The 22,801-nt window shown below is 39.0% G+C and overlaps 2 protein-coding genes across 2 annotated transcripts in view; one reads left to right on the top strand and one right to left on the bottom strand.

Annotated features, from left to right (window-relative positions):
* slc22a3 (solute carrier family 22 member 3) overlaps window positions 1-4,911 on the top strand; it is a 29,653-nt gene extending 24,742 nt beyond the window's left edge. The window contains exons 9-11 of the mRNA XM_003215759.4: window positions 370-482; window positions 1,479-1,578; window positions 2,075-4,911. Coding sequence (XP_003215807.1) covers window positions 370-482; window positions 1,479-1,578; window positions 2,075-2,126 — 265 coding nt within the window. The 3' untranslated portion in view covers window positions 2,127-4,911. The remainder of the gene's footprint in view (window positions 1-369; window positions 483-1,478; window positions 1,579-2,074) is intronic.
* Window positions 4,912-7,640: 2,729 nt separating this feature from the next.
* plg (plasminogen) overlaps window positions 7,641-22,801 on the bottom strand; it is a 39,670-nt gene continuing 24,509 nt past the window's right edge. Inside the window, exons 10-19 of the mRNA XM_008123218.3 lie at window positions 21,658-21,829; window positions 20,761-20,921; window positions 20,328-20,476; window positions 17,696-17,789; window positions 14,836-14,956; window positions 13,306-13,380; window positions 12,946-13,086; window positions 10,528-10,634; window positions 9,553-9,698; window positions 7,641-8,350 (exon numbers count right to left, since the gene is read on the bottom strand). Of these exons, the coding sequence (XP_008121425.2) occupies window positions 8,189-8,350; window positions 9,553-9,698; window positions 10,528-10,634; window positions 12,946-13,086; window positions 13,306-13,380; window positions 14,836-14,956; window positions 17,696-17,789; window positions 20,328-20,476; window positions 20,761-20,921; window positions 21,658-21,829 (1,328 nt within the window). The 3' untranslated portion in view covers window positions 7,641-8,188. The remainder of the gene's footprint in view (window positions 8,351-9,552; window positions 9,699-10,527; window positions 10,635-12,945; window positions 13,087-13,305; window positions 13,381-14,835; window positions 14,957-17,695; window positions 17,790-20,327; window positions 20,477-20,760; window positions 20,922-21,657; window positions 21,830-22,801) is intronic.

The following is a 22,801-nucleotide window of genomic DNA, read 5'->3' as shown; positions in this document are numbered from 1 at the left end:
CTCAACAATCTGAGGGACCATGAACCGGCCCTCCACTTAAAAAGTTTGAGGACCCCTGGCATAGAGCAAGGAAGAGGCATTAAGGCTTGCTGTTTGAAGGATTGTCAAGAAAAAAAAAGTGCTGAGTGTGGTATGGGATTCTGGAGGCTTGTGTGGAAGGGATAGTTTTTAATGTATTCTCATGCATGGAGAGGCACTATTTAATTGCTTTTGGGACAGAGTAACCAAAATTAAATTCAAAGTTTATTCAGTTTGGGGCGGGTGTTGAGGGGCTTTGGGGGACTGATGGGGGGCTTCAGGGCAAAAAAAAAAAGGTTCCACCCTAGTATTCAGTGTGATTAATATTATTTACCTTTCTTTTCCCTACAGAAATTTTGGTGTCTCTCTCTGTTCAGGTCTGTGTGATATAGGGGGCATTGTGGCCCCTTTTTTACTCTACCGTCTATCAGACATCTGGTCGGAGCTTCCTCTAATCATCTACTGTAAGATGTTATTTTTAAAATGGTCACTTTTGCAGAATTGCCATTCTTTTATTAAGATTTTCACTTTATTTACTATATTTATATCCCACCCTTCTCACCCTGAAGGGGATTCAGAGTGGCTTACAATTCCCAGAAAGAATGATTGAAACAACATTTAACTATATTTTTGAAATGACCTAAATAGCACTTGCGGGGTATCTATTGCCCTACAACACATGCTGAGACTCAACAGCTAGTATTCAATGTATACTAACTATAATTCAATAATTAAATGTGATTGTAAACTATTCCCTATAATTATAGTTCCCAATTCCTTTAATTTGGCTTATCATGAATTTATTTTTTCAGCATTTTGATACTGAGTACAAATAGCAGATGTGATGTAGTATTTTAATATTTCATGTATGAAAATACTACATCAATGATTTATACTTACACCTAGCATTTTAGTCTCTTTGTTGTAGTACTTTTCTTATGTTTTATATTTGGAAAGCTTTTAATGTTTCTTAGCCCTATTTGTTTATTCAACTCATTTTTCAGATTAAAAATAGAACAGTTTTGTTTTCCACAGAGAGCTAGTCCTCAAGGCCATGTTCTGTTGCCATTCACACTAACTTCAGAAAATGTATTAGTAGATCTTCATTCTCTATTTCCATTGATAATGCTATACTCTAGAAAGTTCCTTTTGGAATTCAAGAGCCATTGGAGCAATTCTAGTTGTCATCTGAAGTCTAAAACCAACTACCAGTCCCCGGTATAGTAGAATCATTGAATCAATTGATGGATGGCAAATCAACAACAGCGGCACCAAACATTAGACTCTAGAAAATCGAATGTTGCTATGCTTGGACAAGTTGAAGTCTTGACTTCATGACCCACATGCTCATTTTGTCTTTATCCAGTTGTTTTTCTTATTCCTGGCTTCCAAACTACTTTGAGATGTTTGTGTTTGTTGCTGACAGGAAATTGTATATTTTCTGTTTTACTGTCTTGTAGGTATATTGGCTGTTTTGTCTGGGATTCTAGTCATACTTTTACCTGAGACAAAGGGACTCTCCCTACCAGAGACAATAGAGGATGTTGAACAATTATCAAGGTACCTTACCTGCAGCCTTACATATTAATGTATACTTTCCTGAATACATTTTTACATTTCCAGACCATGGTTCACCATGTGTGTTTCTGCTTTTTGTGAGTATCTCTTTCTGTGAGCGTGCAGATATGTGCAAAGATGTCTGGAAGCAACCACATGGAGCCCAAATCCAGATAATAACAGTAGCAATATGCACAGAAAGAAAGGCCATTTCTTCTTGCCCATCCCGTAGTCATGGGGAGATTTCACAATACATAACTATAGCACGATGATTCCATGTTCACTTCCTTAGTTACATCCTATGGAATCCTGGAGTTTGGAGTTTAGGGAAGGGCATCTAGAAGTCTGCCTCACAAAACTAAAATCCCTAAATTCCATAGGATGCAACCGTGACAGTTATAAAAATGGAATATAATTCTCAAGTCTTGCGATCTGAAAATGATTACAACTAGTCTTTTGCTTTTTCTTTTTCTTTTTTGTTCTTTTCTTCTCACCACAGTAACAGCAGAAGATGTGGGAACACACACCAAAATTCCAGCTCATATGTTTGATATTTTGTGATGCACTGCCAGATCATCCTCAGCCACCCGATGGAGAAGGTGGATCCAGCTGTGTCAAAACAAATATTCCTAAAGCACTTCTTCAAAAATATAAGGGCATCTACAGTAAACAAGGCATTGTTTTTCTACAATTTTGAAAGTATTTTCTATAATTACTGTTTCCTGATTGGGAATACTTATGTGCAGGTCTTTTAAAAGATTACTCACATCCTCTGCAAAAGTTGTTTTGTCTAAGATCATACTTCTTTGTACGTATCTAGCCTATATGATTATTACCTATCTTCTCCAACTGTATGTTGTTGAACTGTAGAAGTGGTCCACAAATTTGTGAAAAAATCTGAAAATTCTAAAAACCATTCAAATGAGCTAGTGGAACTGAATCACAATGAAGGGAAAAACATTTTTTATTCAAAGTTATGAAAAAAACTGTTCCAGTCAAAAATCTACAAGGTCTACAAAATATTCATGGCTGGGTGGAAAACCCAAAATTGTATTCCCTGCACTCTGTTTTTCCTAAATGATAATGGCATTAAAATCAGAGACTGGCTGCCTATGTGGATTCAACTGAGTGCTGGTATTTAGCTCAGCACAAATGTTGTAGATATGATTAATATTTTACTTTACACCAACTTGCAGAAATAGCAATGCATATCTCCACTTTCATTATTCCATATATCAGGCATTTGGTTGGTGCAGTACTAGGGACCAGGTAAAATATACATCTGTGCAAATGTAAACTTTATCTTCTACTCACTAGTGAGCATTTCATCATCTTCCATTGCTCATTGTTGTATCTAATGGAGGAGGCTCATTGTTCTTGAACACTTCTCTCAATTTGCACTGAGATACAGCTTCTTTCATTTGTGCGAGAGGCACTCTGTTGCCTGGAAATGCCATTACTTAACATCAATGGATTGGCCTATTGCTCCTTACCCCTGAAAAAGAAAGTGTCAAACTGTGCCTCCATCTACACTGCCAGTTGAAACTGCATTATATGGACAGTGTAGATGGGGCCTTAGATGTACCTTGGCTTTCAATGCAGAGCACAGAAGTAATTAATTAATTAATTAGGGTGTATGTACACTGTATAATTAATCCAGTTTGACACCACTTTAACTGCCATGGCTCAATGCTAATGTTATGTGATTTCAGCTCAGCTAAAATTGTGGGTTCAGGGCCCAGAGTGCCTAGCTCCCAAAGGATCAAATGAGACACAGATGGGTTGAAAGCAAAATCAGAGGTCAAAGAGGATGGCAGTGGAGTCTGCGCTCCAAAGCACTGACATACCTCAGTACAAACATAGAGAAATATTTATAGCACTTTGACAGCTCTCCAAAATAAAGGCACATGGCCAGCTAGGATCTGCTCCTTGGTTGGTCAGGAGCTTCGTCATCCATTGTCATCGCTTATTGGCTCCAGATGTAGTGGGAAATTTAATAAAATGTCATTGGATTATTTTGAAGACTTGTCTATTTATTGATCTACTCAAGTGGAAAGGAATATGGTGGGGCAGGAGATGTTGGGTTGGAATAGGTTTTGATATCTCAGCTTCAGTTGGGAAAACAAAAAAGAAGCTCAGGGTGTTGTTAATTTCAATGTGAGCCCCAGGAGTGGGTCCAATTTGGTGAAGAAGAGGAAGAAACATTCCCAGAAACAAGTCAGATCACTTCAGGAAAAAGAGGAAAAGACCCAGAGGCTCTTGTGTGAGCCCATAGTAGGCTCTTTATGTCTTCTCGGGGTATTGTGAGGGGATGATGTTAACTAAGGTCATCCCTTAAGGTCTGAGGTGTGTACAGTGTCTGTGCAGCATTCCAGGATTTTTTTTAATGAAAATAACTCTAAAAATCAGGAATGAGGTCAACATGGACACCCTAATTCATCCATGGGGCTGTGGACTATGGGATTCATCATTTTGGGGTCTGGTTTTCAATAACACTATTGAATCATGGGAGTTGTTGTTTGGTGAGGCACTGGCACTATTTGGTAAAGAAGGCTAAAGGCCTTGTAAAACAACAACCCCCTTAATTCTCTACCATTGAGCCATTAAAGTTAAAGGGTGCCAAATTGCATTAGTTTTGCTGGGTGCATGCACCCTTTGTTAATCAGAAATAATCAGATACTTGCACTTGTTTCTTTTTCACAGTTGTAAAGGTAAAACTATATCCCATTCTGATTGTGATTTAATTAGTAGTACAGTAGAGTCTCACTTATCCAACATAAACGGGCCAGCAGAATGTTGGATAAGTGAATATGTTGGATAATAAGGAGGGATTAAGGAAAAGCCTATTAAACATCAAATTAGGTTATGATTTTACAAATTAAGCACCAAAACATCATGTTATGCAACAAATTTGACAGAAAAAGTAGTTCAATACAACAGTAATGCTATGTAGTAATTACTGTATTTACGAATTTAGCACCAAAATATCATGATATATTGAAAACATTGACTACAAAAATGCGTTGGATAATCCAGAACGTTGGATAAGCGAGTGTTGGATAAGTGAGACTCTACTGTAATTTCATTCCTTTTTGATGTGAACTGTAATAGTTGCAAGGTATGACCTCTCTAAATGATGGAGGAGGAATATGTAGTTCAAATGCTGGTTCATGTTATACCTCATGTTGTTGCCTTGTGTTTCTGTTGGGAATGTTGAAACAAAAATTATTTGGATGGGAAGAAATTGTGTTTCAGATGCATGTTTTCTTAAATAAAAAAAAACTTAAAAGGCAAGCTGTTAGAAATGGGAAATTAAAGAGTTGGTTTGTTTTGTAATTGTGTCTGGAATAGTTATTAGTCCTTTCCTAGAAACTTAGACCTATCAGTGTACCTAGCTGCTTTTAAAAGTAATACTTTCAACACTGTTTCCACGGGTTCTGCATATAGGGATTCAACCACCCATGGCTTGAAAATATTTCAGGAAACAACCCAAAAACCAAACCCTGACTACACTGATGTATAGGCATACCCAGCTATAGTCTCTCGCTATTTCACAGATCCTCAGGCAGTCTTTGGTACTGGTTTGAAGTTTGCCATTTTATAGAAGAGACATCATTTCTCAATTCCAGACCTGCACAACCTGTGGCCCTCCAGGTGTTTTGGACTTCAGCTCCTAGAATTCCTGACCATTAGACAAGCTGGCTAGTGCTTCTGGGAGTTCGAGTCCCAAACATCTGAAGGGCTGCAGGTTGTGCAGGCCTGCTGCATGCATTGTATATAATGGGACAAGTATCCATGGATTTTGGTGTCCATAGTGTGAAATCCCAGCAGCCACCAAGGGTCCATTGTTATCCAAGCATTGATTGAATATGCAAAGTATTTTCCTTTAAAATAAAGGAAAAAAGAAAGTTGCATCAGTTGATGTGAAGTGATTGCCGGATCGCATCTGGTTTTGGGAAGGGGCTTTAACCCTTTCCTGCCTTCCTGCAGTCTTAAAGAAAATTCATTGTTGGAAGGTATCTGTAGTTGTGTATGAAGGAGTTTTAGCTGTGCGGCACCAGAGAAGGAGCTTTGCATTTTATGCTTGGTTTGATCCTAACAACTATCACCTCCCACCATGCCCATGGCTGGTACTGTCTGCACATTACTTGAATATTAAAGAGAAAGCTGAGTTTAGTTGTACCTCTGGTTTGGCCCACATACTCTATTTACTTTTTAAAAAGAGTCTTCCTTTCCCCACCCAGCAGGAGGAGCTGAGTTGGAAACTAGTGGAATCAACTGTGGATGAGCACCTGCAGAAAGAGGAGCTACTGGTAAAGTCTTGCTCTGTTCTGGAAAAGGCTCCAATGTCCTCATCTTTAAAACAGAAGACAAGAAAAACTGCCTTCTGGAACACATTTTCTGAAACAGTTGCATAGATCACAGAGGCAGCTAGTGACTCCTATGCAAGTGGGACAGAGGAGTTCACATTTTAGTTCAAATTTACAAGGAGTGACCCAAGGCATTTCTATTTTGGGGATAGTGTTCAGCACTCTGGATAGCTTCTTTTGAAGCTCCGACTAAAACCCAGAACATATTTGTCACTGCACCGACATGTGACAATTTTACTTAAGCAACAACCTAAGCAAGCTTTCTGAAAAGCAAACTTCTTTGGACTTGCTTCTAATTAAAGTTACTTCATTCGTTTTCCAAATATCTGACATAAAGAAGTTAGAATGATTGCCAGTTGTGGTGCTATGTCATATTTTGTAGCATGCAATTCCTATATTGCAGCAATTCTGTTATTCACTTAGCTATGTAGTACATTATTCATGTAGCTAAGGAATGTTATTGGGGCAATCCCTCATTCCCTCCTTACCAGATAGCATCCAATGCAAGCAAGAGGGATTTGTTCCCCTGTTGATGAGGAAGCAGCTGACAGATATTTCCACCCCTCCTGTAAGCAGTCTCCAGCATGACATTCAGAAACAGATGTTACAAGTAGTGATAAACTAATTATTGTATTTGTGATGGGTGTGTGAATGTGTGTGAGGAATGGCATTATTTTACAGCATGCTTGTAACAATCTTTACATCTTAACAATGAACAGACTCAACAGATATTCCAAGGCTAATTAAGGCAAAATGTGGTAGCTCCAAATCAACACCAGTCCAACAGTCTCACTGTATTTTATGACTGCATTTACTCAAAATCAAGAAAATGTTTCCTTCTTGGATGATATGGCCTCTGAGCAGTTATATATACATTCTATGCACATTCTTTCTAAGTTGAAGAGGCTTCTGGTTGTCCATTACTCAGTGCTGAACTTCTGAACTCATCTCTAGGGAAGTTTTACTACTTTGCTGGGCAGAAATCCAGCATCTCACGCTATCAAAAGAAATCTGTACATGAAAGTATCCTCCTACACACAGGGATGTAGAAATACTTCTGTATTAGTGCTTTGCAATGCTCATTTGGGTCACAAAGAAAAAGCTGGATGTACCTTTTGACATATTTGAGAAGAATATGGATTCCTCATCTAGAACAACAGTCGGTACTACTTCATTTATCCTACAGAAAAACACATGCAAGTCGGCCTCTTATAAGATGTGTATGATTTTAAAACTAATTCAATGGTGAATGTGCATTTAAAAAAATCTTGTGTATCAGGTTTTCTTTATTTCTCCAGAAATAAATGTTTTTTTTAGATTGCCTGATTTGCACTGAGTTATTCAAAATTCCTGCCCACAATCACTAGAGTAGGAAATAAACCAGTATACCATTACAGAGATAATTTTTTAGGGGGCAAGAATGAGACTGGAAAGCGTTTTATTAAGTAGAATCATGTTGATTCACATGTGCTCCAGATTTCAGCTGCAGTCAACCAAGGTAACACACTTGAATGCAAATAAATGTTGGCAGCTAAGTAATTTTTTATATTTAAAAGTGCTTCTCAAAATGGGCTGTATCTGTTTTAATGTTTATAAGTCACCATGAGTCCTGGACTGATAAAAAGCCAAGATATATTAGCAACAACAACATTAGCAACAACAACAGTGTCATTGGATCAGAAGAGATGAACACAATAGATTTAACAAGAATTTATTTTACTCACTATGGCTCTGAATTAAGCAGTGAACAATATGACCTCCAGGTAAGAAAAAAGCTAGATATGAAGACTAACAAATAGGACCCCCTATATGTGGTAATATTCTGATTAGGGCTGTGTCACTTGGTGAAAAGGGCAATGTCTTCCATGCTCCCAATTAAAATCACTTCCTTGCCTTAACAACTTCAATTTGTTCTATGCAACAAAGCATAAAGGTGCTCATATCGCATTGCAGCATTTTCCTAATTAGATACTACTAACTCTTCTGAAAGGGTGGCTATTTTCTTCTTGGATGTACCTCATTCTATCTAGTTTGACCTTGTGTTCAACAAGCTCTTAAGACTGAGCAAATGAGTGAGTTTGTATGGGGATAGAAAGTGAGCCAATCTAGTTGTATTGCTTGGGGGAGGTACATGATATTTATTTAACATTCAGTCAATTATTTCATAACATTGCACTCAAAATTCCTTTTTCTCTCTCCCTCCTTCATTCTCTTGGTTACTTTCAACAAAAGGTCACTATAGACTAGTTTTCTTTCATTGTTCTTTCCATCCATGGAATAAACCTAGAAACCCGGACATAAACTCCTGGCTTCATGGGCTGGGCGCAGCCAAGGCCCCAAGAGGTGACTCCTTGAAGGACGTATTTTCCTTGTTCTGAACAGACCAGAGGCCCTCCGCTGTCACCCTACATACAAGGGAGAAGTGGAATGAACAAAGGAGGAACTCAGAAAGCAATGAAAGCGTACACTGATATTGATATTTTTAAATATGGGTTATGAATTATCTCGCTAGATTGCCAGGGCACTTGGACTGGGCACAGGCATGGCATTAAAACAGCCAAGCCCTTATTTATGTATTTATTTACAACATTTATACCCCACCCTTCTCACCCGAGGGGACTCAGGGCGGCTTACAAAAATTGGCAAAATTTAATGCCCAAAATGCAATGATAAAAACAAAACAATATAAACAGATCCATTAATAACATTGTTAAAACACATTATAAAAACCTTAAAAACGTATATATAATTAATTCCATTCTTTGGCATACAACTCTCATTAATCTCTACCCAGCATGGCCAATGATAAAGGACTGGGAGTTGAGGTGCAAAGCGTTTGGAAGGCCAAATGTTCCCACCTCTTGGTTTGCAACATATAGGTTTTTAAAAACCCAGATGCCACCAGTTGAGAGAGAGATGGTAATTAATGGGACCAAGCCAGGCAGACAAAGGATCCAACCCCCTGTTATCCTTCCATGGACTTCAGGAAAAGGTCTTTTCTAAAGTTAGCATTTACATGGGGATGGAGAATCCTCTTTTTGCTGGCATAAAATAAAAATTAAAAATTCACCTGAACATTGATTTATTTTAGTGAGCCTAATCAACTCTATATTGACAATAGCTGATGTCATCCCATGTCTTGTATTATTTAAGTTCTGTAATTTATGCTATGCAAGAAATGCTGTATCTGAAATATTACATGGCCAGAACTAATAACATTACATATCCTGACAGCATCCTCTTAAACTGGATGCATTCAGTCTTTATCACCCAGACCTCAAATAAGGATTGCCACACATGCATGAGGTATTGCTTATGCCATTTTGCTGTCTGCATAAAGCTGAGGTTCTATAAAAAAAACCTAATGCTTGAAATAAACAATTTCTACCAGTACTATGGCTAGGTTGGATTGAAAGCTGTGCTGGGACTTGGTAGATCCTTTAGCCAAAGCTAAAGCCAATCGTTTGTTGTCCGTTTACATTCCTGCTCAACTTTTGGGCAGCAGAAGGCTAAACTATCCAACATTTTGACACTACGGTAGTAACATCCATGAGATGCCAGGCATTTTGTGGCTCAAGCCAAGCATGACTTCCCCAGCTTCTCTTACCTGACAACTATCGGTGCCACCATCAACATTGCCAGCACAGAGTTCACTGTTTCTGACTCTGCCATTCAGAAGTTCAGGCCGATTACATACTTTATTCTCAATGACAGGGAAGCCCGTCTCTTTGAGAAGGCCATCTCCACCAGTTCCTTCACAAGCAAGAGAGAAAATGAAAATGAAATTGGACAAGCAGCACCAGTAGAGGGAAACTGATTAATTTGCATTCATTTGGCTTCAGTGCCACAGAACTGTTTACAAAAGATTTCTCTATGTGGGATGAGATGAGGCTAGAGATCAGGTAGTATGTTCTAGCAGAAGTGAAAACCAGTATTTATTTCCCACATTTGTACCCTGCCCTTCTCACCCCAAAGGGGACTCAGGGCGGCCTTACAAAAGCATTAATTATTAAAACATCAATTAAAATAACACAAATTCAAATCATAATTCAAGGCCTGTCCATTTGTCAAAACCAGTACCCACCCATAATGACAAATAAGGGACAAATACTATGCACAACAATGAAACTCCAGCACTGCTATATCAGTGAATTTATTATATTATAAGCCTTTTGGTATCAGAAGAAACGTAAGCTAAAGGAATTGCAATTCATGGTTTTGTGCATGTAGTTAAGGTTACACTGTAAAAGGAAAGCAGATCTCATCCCAAATGAGAAACTAGATGGGAGTAGTCCCATAATGTACGCTGTTCTCAAAGAGTGGGCTATAGGGTGTATCTACATTGTAGAATTAATGCATTTTAACATCACATCAACTGCCATGTCTCAACGCTATGGAATCATGGGAATTGTAGCTTCTAATAGGAAATTTCATTACGCCAAAGAAAAAAACCTAGTTTCCTCCACATGTAGGTAAAACAAAAATCAGAAAGATGGAGATAAAAATGATATAACCAGGTTTGGAAAAAAAGGCAATATATAGCATACTGTAACAATGTTTGATGTTTTGAATGGCTACTCACCTTTTGTTTCACCCCAACCAGTGACATAGCATTCTGATCCACCTGCTACCATTGAGTTGGCTGGAGGCAAACATGCTGGAATTACTTGGTCAGTGATCAGTAGGGGGCTGAAAGAAACATTTGCAAGAAGTTTGAATTTGTTTGCACTTTTCTTGCACTCCAGTTGTTCTGGTTATTTATTTGATAACCAAGGAGTCAGTATGGTCATCTTCTATGAAGGAACATGGCACCAAAATCTCACCTTTCTTCAAAAATTGGGACTCAAGTTGGCTCATAGGTCTATTATATGTTTTTTAAATAGCTAGGAATTTTAAAACAATTTTGTGTTTTTATGGCTTGAGTACTGGACTCTGGAAGATTAGGATTCAAATCCCCCTCTGGCTATGGAAACTCATTGGATGACCCTGGTCAAATCACACTCAGAAGAAGACAAACTACCGCTGAACAAATCTTGCCAAGAAAACCCTATGATAGGCTTTGAGGTTACTACAGGTAGGAAATAACTTCAAGTCACACAATAGCAAACAAAAACACTCTCTAATGCAGCTCTCCTTGTGAAAATGTCTTGTTATTTCTATATAAACAAAAGTACAAAAACTGAAATCAATAAAATTCTGCTGAGTTGAAATGACTTTTCTTTAACCTTTATTTTCACTTTATCCAACATCTGAAAAATAGACATACGATTAAGCTTGGTACAATGAAGATAAACTTAAGCTTTTTAGAGGAAGCAGCTGTTTTGTAAACATCTCTCTTATTTACCAATATACTTTTTCTTCTGTCAACCCAAACTCTGAGAACCGCTTAAAAATCATTTTGAAGATGACTGGTTTGGTGTGCTATTTTTGCAGAGCTTGGAAAGTGACTTTTCAGAAGCAGGAACCTAATGACATGCTTAAAACATCTATAATTGAGCAGAAATGTGATAATATACTGGATTCTGAAGAATTATCCCACTATTGCCATGTTGGTCATAGATACATTTAGCATAACCTTGATTCCTACTTTTCAGAAATCATTTTTAAAGCTCTGTTACTTTAACATATTTCTTGCTGCCTAACCATTTCGCAACCATTAAAAAAAGGGGGGGGGATATACAATGAGGCATGTCATTTTAGAAACATGACTCTACAATTTTAAGGCAGTAAACCTAAAATGTGGGGAAAGGGGAAGGGACCATGCTTTGCTACACAACTGGCTGGCAGGCAAGTAAATGATGGCTATGGCCAATTTTCTCCCACATTGGCTGTACTCCCCAATTTTAAGCACAAATATTTCAGTTTTCCTTTGCAGTTACCTTGACAAAAGGATGCAACATCATGTCACTTGGGGCCCTTCCACACAGCCATATAACCCAGAATATCAAGGTAGATAATCCACAATATCTGCTTTGAACTGGGTTATCTGAGTCCACACTGTCATATACAGTAGAGTCTCACTTTTCCAAGCTAAACAGGCCAGCAGAAGCTTGGATAAGTGAATATCTTGAATAATAAGGCAGGATTAAGGAAAAGCCTATTAAACATCAAATTAGGTTATGATTTTACAAATTAAGCACCAAAACATCATGTTATACAACAAATTTGACAGAAAAAGTAGTTCAATACGCAGTAATGTTATGTTGTAATTACTGTATTTACGAATTTAGCACCAGAATATCACAATATATTGAAAACATTGACTACAAAAATGGCTTGGATTATCCAGAGGCTTGGATAAGCAAGACTTGGATAAGTGAGACTCTACTGTAATCCAGTTCAATGTGGCTTTTATACATCTGTGTGGAGGGGGCCTTGCTGTTGCCATTTTGAGAAGGACATCAGCAGAAAACAGAGACATCAAGAGTAGTATGAGGATCTGGGGAAACATTGCTTCCAAATCTCATCAACCTGGAGGCTCGGAGAAATGGTATAGGGCTTCAGAAAACATGAATATGGAGTACAGAGGTCTCTTGTGGCCCAAGGGCTGTACTATGCCTATCTTCTGAAAAGAAACCACTTTGACCACACATTATTTCTTCTTGCAATATACTAGGGAACCCAGCATACAAAAGCAATCCCAAATCATATTTGGCCACATATGTCACTGTGGAAGCCAGATCTACAATTTCTTCTATAGACGTATACAACACAAAGATATCTTGCAGACTGATCATTATTGCCCCCAAAAGACAACAGCCATATGACAGAACTGTGTGCATGGTGATCGATGAAAGGAATTGCTTATGTAATATAATTTTTATTACATTTATTGACAGAAGAGTCAGAGAAAGATGAATGATCAAACAATCATCAAACAACCATAATACTAACATTTCACCATCACTGAACAAAACTACTTCGATAGTTACCCCATCAAGATGGAGTGATACAAATTGGGCATACTATTAGAAATTGAAAACCATGACTCCAAGGATACCTGCTCAGTTTCAGCAAGGCAATGTCTGCTCCACTTGGTTCTTTGAAAAGTCTCTGGACATTTCGATGTTGTGCAGAGGCCTCTGAAGCCCTCTCTGTGTGCAGTCCTGCTGCCACTCTGTAAGAAGAAGGCCTTGATGACCTACAAGAGACAGATTTGTTAGGTAAGAATATCTTAAGGAAACAAGGATTCATACCTATTTGTCATGACTAATGAACTCCTCTGTTAATTCACATGGAAACTGGAAGCTTGATGCTGTTAATCTTCCATTTTGAACCTAATTCATTGTAGTGCCTAAGGAAAGTGGCAACATGGCAGACACATGATGTTACTTCACAATCCAGGGAAAGATCCACTTACCGTTCTAAGCAGTGAGTTGCTGTCAGAACCCACTCTGGGTCTATCAGAGTGCCTCCACAGAAGTGCATATTGAAACTAAAAGAAAGGGGGGATCAATGTATTAGTCTTGGCAACATTATACAAAACCAATTTTTGCTCCCATCTTGAATCTGTCTCACTTAAATAGAATGGTACAGTTTTTCAGAGTAGTGTTTCTCAGACTATTTGATCTGGAGGACTGTTTTTTTTTTTCCTAACAAGCCTAGGGACCTCCCGACATTGAGGTCCCAAATGCAGGTGACAGCAGGGGGGATTGCCAGGCAGTGTGGTGAAACTGTGGGGCAGTGGGGAAAACCATCACCTTGTGCCCTACATCGGCAGCATCTCCACTTTCCCCAGCTTCTCCCCACGCTGGCCTTGTTGCTGGCAATGAGAACATGGATAGCCTACTTCTTCTTCTTTACTTCTTGCTCCATCCTAGGATGCTTCTAGGATGGCACTAGGACAGAGCCCTGCAGGAAGTAGCCCTGCGTTGTGTGAAGGGCTCCGGCGCTCTCTATCCTGGATCCATCCTGGCAGTGTTCTAGGATGGAGCAAGAAGTCAATGTGTTGAGGGCAAGTAGCATTTTTAGCCCATTGATTACAACTTTCTTTTCTATAAACTTACTGATGATGGCTTCTGGACCAACACTGGCCAGCAGACTGGTTTGAATAGTCATATTCCACATCCTTTTCATGATTATATGACACAAATTGCTTAAAAGTACTGTAGCCATATTTATGTAAAGCCAACACTTATGCCTTATATGAACCTGCCTTTTAAAGATCAATTCAGGGGATGCTGTGGTTTTTAACTGAATACAGTAGAGTCTCACTTATCCAACACTTGCTTATCCAACGTTCTGGATTATCCAACGCATTTTTGTAGTCAATGTTTTCAATACATCGTGATATTTTGGTGTTAAATTCGTAAATACAGTAATTACTACATAGCATTACTGCGTATTGAACTACTTTTTCTGTCAAATTTGTTGTTAAACATGATGTTTTGGTGCTTAATTTGTAAAATCATAACCTAATTTGATGTGTAATAGGCTTTTCCTTAATCCCCCCTTATCATCCAACATATTCGCTTATCCAACGTTCTGCCGGCCCGTTTATGTTGGATAAATGAGACTCTACCGTATGTTGTTATGGATTGTAAATTATTTTTAAAATACCAATGCTATTTAATTCTGTTTTAATGTTTGTATGCTTGTAGATTTTAAATTGTATTGAAATGCTTTTAATATATGCGGTTTTGAGTCTCCTTGTGGAGAGAAAAAGCGGGATATAAATAAACATAATAAGAATAAGAATAATGATGAAAAATGCCCGTCATTAAGCCATCACAAGAGTCTGCTGATTTAAAGGCATTGGAATTACATATCCAGCCACCCCTCTGGAATCAATAATGACTGATACACATATGCTATATGCGATTTATTCCACTTCTCTTCCAGCCACCACTCTTGAGAGACTCTTTATAACATAATGGCACGTACTCCATACCTTGTTCGGAGACTGATCTGCCAGGGCCAAGAATGGGGATTTGAAACACACCCACCAACGATCCTTCCAATACAGTTCAATGGTTTATATTTGGGTTTCCCACATTCGTATTCAGGAGGAGCTTCAGAACGAAGGAGAGAGACATAGAAAGTAAAGTAAAATGTATTAACATCTTAAGGAGAGCAACAATTCTGTAACTCTGAAAACCACTCATCAGAATTCTCCATAGAGCACTTCTAAGGCCCCTTCTACACAGCTATATAAAATCCATATTGCACTGGGTTACACGGCAGTGCTAGCAGAAGTCACTGGGGCAGTTATATAAGTGTCTGGGGTGCCCTATCTTACCGCATCCCGCTTCCATCTTTTGTTTGTGCTTCTCTTATCATCACATTTCTTGCAAACATTGACCAGTAGCTTCTCAGTGCCACCAGGTGGAGCACCACATAGCCAGGTACTCTGTATTTGTTAAAGAAAATACCATATACATTATCTGTATTCTCCTGCTTATGTGTTGGATTGTAAATTCAATGAAGCACAATGACTGCAGCCTGCCTATTCATTTTCTTTAAGATTTGCTGATTGTTGCAAAGGGGGATTAGGCCCTCATTTATTTATATCAAAATCACATCAGTTTTTCCTGCTTAAGAAATCCTTATGAAATTAATGGGGTTGCTGTATGTCAAGGGGCATATACAATTATTCAAATTCACATTTTCCTTCATAAAATTTTGCTCCTCAAAATAGCCCCAGCCATTTCATTAACAGGGAAGAAGAATGATGACTATTATAATGTGAGTCCTATGTGCACTTTTGATTGGAAGAGGACTTGAAGGTGCAAACTGTAAACACATACAATACATTGAGTATAAATTGTGGAAACCATGGCTGAAAACAAAAACACACTTTTTGTTCTCGCACTGAGGGTGAGGAATATTGGAGGAGCTGACAACTCCTTGACACCCAATGCAGGGTTGTTGTATGTTTTCCGGGCTGTATGGCCATGTTCCAGAAGTATTCTCTCCTGGCGTTTTGCCCACATCTATGGCAGGCATCCTCAGAGGTTGTGAGGTATGGATAAACTAAGTAAGGAAAGGAAAGAATATATACAGTAGAGTCTCACTAATCCAAGCCTCACTTATCCAAGCTTCTGGATAATCCAAGCCATTTTTGTAGTCAATGTTTTCAATATATCATGATATTTTGGTGCTAAATTCGTAAATACAGTAATTACAACATAACATTACTACGTATTGAACTACTTTTTCTGTCAAATTTGTTGTATAACATGATGTTTTGGTGCATAATGTGTAAAATCATAACCTAATTTGATGTTTAATAGGCTTTTCCTTAATCCCTCCTTATTATCCAAGATATTCGCTTATCCAAGCTTATGCCGGCCCATTTAGCTTGGATAAGCGAGACTCTACTGTATCTGTGTAGAGTCCAGGGTGTGGCAAGAGTCCTTTGTCACTGGGAGGCCAGCATTAATATTTCAGTTAATCACCCTAATTAGCATTGGAAAGGTTTTGTCTCTTGCCTGGGGGCATCCTTTGTTCAGTCATTATCTGCCCTCTGCCCTCAGAGTGTTGGTTCCCATCTACTTGTTGAGTTCTGGACCATCTTAACAGCATCCACCCAAACATCCAATTCACCATGGAAAAAGAAAAGGAAGGAAAACTGCCATTTCTAGATGTTCTGGTCATCCGCAAACCCAATCAACAATTGGGCCACACAGTTTACAGAAAACCTACACACACAGATAGATACCTTCATAAAAACTCCAACCATCACCCAAGTCAAAACAGGAGCACAATCAAAGCCCTGACAGACCGTGCACAAAGAATCTGCGAACCTCACCTCCTCCAAGGTGAACTCAACCACCTAAACTGGGCTCTACAGGCCAATGGATACTCCACCACAGACATCAGAAGAGCTGCAAGGCCAAGAACAAGCCATGAGAGTCAAGACAAAGATCCACCCAGAGGAAAGGTGTTCTTACCATACATCAAGGGAACCACTGACCGCATAGGCAAACTGATGAAAAAGCACAACCTACAAACTATCTACAGACCCACAAAGAAAATCCAACAAATGCTACGGTCAGCGAAGGGCAAGAGGGATCCTCTCTCCTCTGCAGGAGTCTACCGGATACCATGCAGCTGTGGACAAGTCTACATAGGGACCACCAAACGCAGCGCCCAAACAAGAGTCAAAGAACATGAAAGGCACTGCAGACTAATTCAACCAGAGAAATCAGCCATAGCAGAGCACTTGATGAACCAGCCTGGACACAGTATATTATTTGAGAACACAGAAATGCTGGACCATTCCAACAACTATCATGTCAGACTACACAGAGAAGCCATTGAAATCCACAAGCATGTGGACAACTTCAACAGAAAGGAAGAAACCATGAAAATGAACAAAATCTGGCTAACAGTATTAAAAAACTCTAAAATCAAAACAGTAGATGGGAACCAACACTCTGAGGGCAGAGGACAGCCAATGACTGAACAAAGGATGCCCCCAGGCAAGAGACAAAACCTTTCCAATGCTAATTAGGGTGATTAACTGAAACATTAATGCTGGCTTCCCAGTGACAAAGGACTCTTGCCACAACCTGGACTCTACACAGATATATATTCTTTCCTTTCCTTACTTAGTTTATCCATACCTCACAACCTCTGAGGATGCCTGCCATAGATGTGGGTGAAAGGTCAGGAGAGAATACTTCTGGAACATGACCACACAGCCCGAAAGACATACAACAAACTCTTGAGGCATTTCTCCCAAGGGAATGTGGCCTTCAACATTAAAAAGACTGCTGTCCTGTGATCATTTTTACAAGCATACTCACGGCACTTTGGGACATCACAATAGTCCCATGCTTTACTTAGGTCTGTGGTATAGCACCAAGGACCATTAACATCACCATCAGGATTTCTGCAGTACTATAAAAAACAAAATAACATTAATCACAAAACCAAGCAAGGTGCAATCTTTGTGGGTTCATACACAAGACACAAAGATTTTGTCTTATCTTCTTCTTTATTATTACCCAACTAGCCAAAATAAAATTTATCACAGAACTGTGAGAACATAGAAGAGATTTGAAAATTATAAAAATAGTTAAGAAGTTGTACCTCAGCTGTACACTTCTGGTTAGCTGCTTGGGTCTACTTTAGACATAGAGTTACCTCTCTAGAAACTATAGCCCCTTCTACACTGCCATATAAAATTAAGAATATCTGCTTTGAACTGGATTATATGGCAGTATGAACTCATAATGTGGATTATCTGCTTTGATAATCTGGATTATATGGCAGTGTTGAAGGGGCCTATGGGTTGCGGAGTGAGTGCTGTGGTATATGATCCTTATTCACTCTTCTCCTAACTAGAAATTCTTTTTTATTAGGTTGCTGTGAGTTTTTATTACAGTGTTCCCTCATTTATCGCTGGGGTTCGGTTCCAGGACCACCCGCAATAAGTGAAAATCCGCAAAGTAGGGACACTATATTTATTTTAATATTTATACATTATTTTAGTAGTTATACACTATTTTAAGTCTTTATCAACCAATTGTGTGTTAATAAATCACCTCCTTCTCCTCCCGTGGCCACTTGGGCTCCTTGTCTCTGCCTTCGGCTTCTCCTTCCTCCCTTCCTTAGGCTGTAAATTGTAATTTTTTACTATTTATAAAAGTCTTTTAGAGTTTATTGAAAAACCGCAAAACAGCGAATCCGCAAAAAGTGAACCGCGAAGTAGTGAGGGAACACTATACTCACATTAACTACATTTAGGTTTATATGTGCACTAACCAAAGGTCCTTCCAGACAGCCCCAAAATCCATAACAAAGCGGGCTTTAAACCTGCTTTGGTGTGTATTTCCATCCCCACTCTTCCCCCAAAACCCAGGCTTTCCTGGAGGAGGGGTGCCTACATTAAAATCAGGGTGGCAAGCAGCCACCCTGAAGCCCCCTAATTTATCCCAAAAAATAAAGTAAAAGGTATGTGATCACCATAACTTTCCTTCTTGCACCCTCCTTGCCCCCCTTGTCTCCTGGCGCATAATTTCCTCATTCCAGGAGGGTGTGAGGAGGAAAGTTATGGTGGACAGGTAAGTTTTACTTTATTTTAGTAGTAATTTTTGGGCTTGTGGGGAGGGGGTGGGTGGCATCCTGCACCTTTGGGCATCAGGAACTCAAAAGGTGCAAGATGCTAATGGGAAATCACCTCCGGGTAGTCCCAGGACTATTTGGGGGTGAGTCCCCACAGGCCTAATACCCCATTAGACCCAGGCCTTTTAGGAAGGCTTGGATCTAATGGGGTATCTAAACCTTGGTTTGTTCCAAATTAATTCAGTTTTACCGGAGGCGTCATTTGGACGCCTCTGGTAAAACTGAGACAGGTCCCAGCACTCTTTGGAAGGAAAGGCTAAAGATCCCGTAAAACTAGGCATTAACTCTATAATGTAGATACACCCATATCCAGCTTTTGGCCTGTCTCTATGTGTAATAAAGGCCCCATGGTACTTGATTTCAAACTCTTTTAAAAATATTTTAATGGGTTTATCACACAGGGCTGACAAATTGGACTCATCACATAATGTTGCTCGTTTTCTGCTGCTCTTCCAGTGAGAGTTTCTTTTACAAAAGGAGACCATTATAAATCCAATTCAAAGCAGATAATATGAATTATCTCATTTGATAATCTGGATTATATGGTAGTGTAGAAAGGGCCTGAGCCCTATATCCCAGGATCTGATCCTATATTATCTGTTTTGAACTGAATTATATGAGTCTCCACTGCCAGATAATCTGAGATAAGCAGATAATCAGGTAATACCTCTCTCACTTTAATGTTTAGTCCACTGCTTCTTAAACTGTGGCCCCTTCTACACTGACATATAATCCAGATTATCAAAACAGATGATCCACATTATTTGCTTTGAACTGCCACATAATCAAAGCAGATAATCTGGATTTTATATGGCAGTGTAGAAGGGGCCTCAGAATCCTGACCCCAAATGGAGCCCCCTTAGCTCAATCTTGGGTTCACAAAAATTTGGAAACAGTAGAAGGTTTCTGAATGCTACCCACTTACACAAATCTGTTAGTAACAACATGCAGTGTTTACAATGGATTCTGCAGAAAATGTTTCAACTGTATTTCATAAAAAGGAAAATCAGCCTGTTTAGAAAGCTTTGCAAATGCTGATTAATTCAGTAAATGTTTGATTTTTTTACCTATATACCCAGGGTCATGTAAAAAATTCTCAGGTGAAAAGGGATTGCAAGTGGAAAACGTTTACGAAGTCCTGGTCTAGTGTGACCTGGTAGCTGGGGGATTGTGGAGGTTAGAATGTGCAGGACAGCACTGCAGAGTTTGTAAATTGTAACTTCTTCAAGAGAGTTGGAATAAATGTTATCTTATAAACTTTTTGGTGTCTCTAAATTTCTTTTAAAACTTTTAATGAACCATGCTACTCACATTTTTTTCCAGTCCTGCACGTGGGTGAGTCTGTGGTGTGAACGAATCATGTCTGTGTGGTGTCTGCGAGCGCCACTCTTGGCAAGTCTTGCCACTTGCGGTTGAGGCAATATGTCCACGGTAATCTTCACCTTTTCCAGACCTGCAATCTTTTAAAGTGAAACAAAAGTGGGCAAGATTTTGCTGTCATTCTATACAGAGGATATGATTTATACAATAAAGACATTCTCTTTGACAGCAGCATCCCAGGCAATAGTAAATAATTGTTGGTGAGGACTGGAGAAGGCAGGACTGGGAAACCTTTGGCCTTCGAGAGGTATTGAACTACAGTGTTTTCAACACCTTACCATAGATCATGCTCACTAGGACTTTTGGGAGTCAAGAGGGCCAAAGAGTCCCCGGTTAAGGCAAAATATTACTTGTTACTGGTTACCTGATCCAAGATTTGTTGGTGTTGTGGACTGAGGACGTTGTTGCACAAGATTAGCACACTTCTGCAGATTGCAGAACTCCCACCTTGTATGAGGATCAGTTGTATAACACCACGGTGCCATGTCACCATCTGGGTTTCTGCAGTAGTTGTTTCTTAGGTCTCTATAAATATAGATATATTTATTGTATTTTAGTAGAATTTGTTTTATTATGTTATTTAATTTTCTCAGTCTTAATACTTTGGTATGTAAATGACATAGTAACTTTCTATTGCAAAATTAAAGAGTATATCCAAGATGGCTGCTGCCAACTCCCTACTAGCATAAACTTGCACTTGTAACCACTCAGCTCAACTGATTTTTAAGGACAAGTTAATACTAGACGTGCAATTTCTACAGCAGGTTAAAAGAAATTACAGAGTGATGGGCAAATGAAATTTATCTGGTGCACCTTTCCAGTTTCTAGGCCACTAATAGGCTCACAGCTAGATTTTATCATGAATCCATGGCTGCAGATGAAAGCAACTGCTTCCTGTCCAATCTTGTTCTTTCCTTTTCTTAGCACTGGCAGAGTCAGAGAGCAAATTTAAGAAAAAAGAAATTGATAACATTTCAATTAATTATTGTAGGAGCTCTGCTACCAAGGAGGCAAAAAGGTGCCTTCAGATTTTCTGTCTCATCAGTCTCAGCACATTTGGTTGCTAAATAGGTTTTGACTTGGATAGGCAGTTGCCATTGGTTAACATGCCTCAAGCTGTAGAAGTTCCAGGTGGCTCTGTTTCTAAAATAAATCACATCAACGTATTTTTTAAAATTTTGCAAGTGTGGCAACCCGTTTTTGTGTGTTGCCTCATGAACAACTGCACACAATCTTCTGAAGATGAGTGAAGCATACATACGCGTTTGGGAATTGAGATGGGGTTTTAGAGTGAGAATGAGGTCTCATAGAGCTCCATGCTTGGCATTTCTTTCCTGAAACAGTCAGTGCCATTGTACCCCGATAGCTTGTGCCAGTGCCTTCGTAACAGTCTTCCACAGCTGGAGCTTGTGGGACAAGAACAGGTGCCGCAGCTGTTTTCAAACAAAACAAAAAAGCACAGATATAGACATGAACGGCATACACACTATTTTCATATCTATAATGACCAATTTTGTTAAGGCCTAGTTTTGTAAAATTGCCTAGTTTATAGCTGTGCAAATATTGAGAAACGTTTAGGAACTGGTAAATAAAGGTGAGATGGACTTAGTTTAAAAGCATCAGGACTTTTCTCAGTGACTGATATTCTTCCTATTCTAGGTAGTTGTTGGATCATTTTGGGAAGCTCAGATTAAAAAGCTGCCTTATACTGAGGCCATCTTGCTTATTGTTATCATCGCTGGCTGGCAGCAGCTCTCTAGAAGTTTAGGCATGATTTTTCTCCCCAGCAGGGTGTAATGATTTGAATGTAGATTAGGACTTAGGGAGATTAAGGTTCAAATCCCTGCTCAGCCATGGAAATCCACTGGATGACCTTGATTGAGAAAAGGAGGGAAAACCCCCTCCCAATAATTCTTGTGAAAAAATAACCCAGGATACATTCACTTTAGGATCACCAACTTTCTACAGAAAACACATCGCCAAATGCTTTCATAGTGGATTCCCAACCAAGTACGAACTGTCCCTGATTCTGCTTAGATTCTGAAGTCAAACAAAATTGGTATCTTGAGGAAATTTATGGAAGCAATAGCAAACCAATCCTCAGTTATCTCTTGCTGATCTAGGTGTATCTTGTTTTCCAGAGATGGTCCTGGTTTGGTAGGATTTCTTCCTGCAAGGTAAACCTCTGGTTGTTGACTTTGGGACAGAAGCTATTTATTTTTTTTTACATTTCAAGATCAGCCTGGATAGACTTACAACTGAAAAATGCAAACGATTAAACTCAGTGTAGCAAAACAGTTGTTGAAAAGCATGTAATACGGGATGTATTCATGCAACATCCAGTGCCTGATCGTATTTGAAAAAACTCATTTGAGAAATCATAGACAAATACGTTACATTTAATT

This window comes from Anolis carolinensis, chromosome 1 (genome assembly GCF_035594765.1).
Source record: "Anolis carolinensis isolate JA03-04 chromosome 1, rAnoCar3.1.pri, whole genome shotgun sequence".
NCBI classification, from domain to species: domain Eukaryota; kingdom Metazoa; phylum Chordata; class Lepidosauria; order Squamata; family Dactyloidae; genus Anolis; species Anolis carolinensis.
Note: the sequence above shows the minus strand (reverse complement) of the source record. Positions and strands in the feature narration are given on the sequence as shown.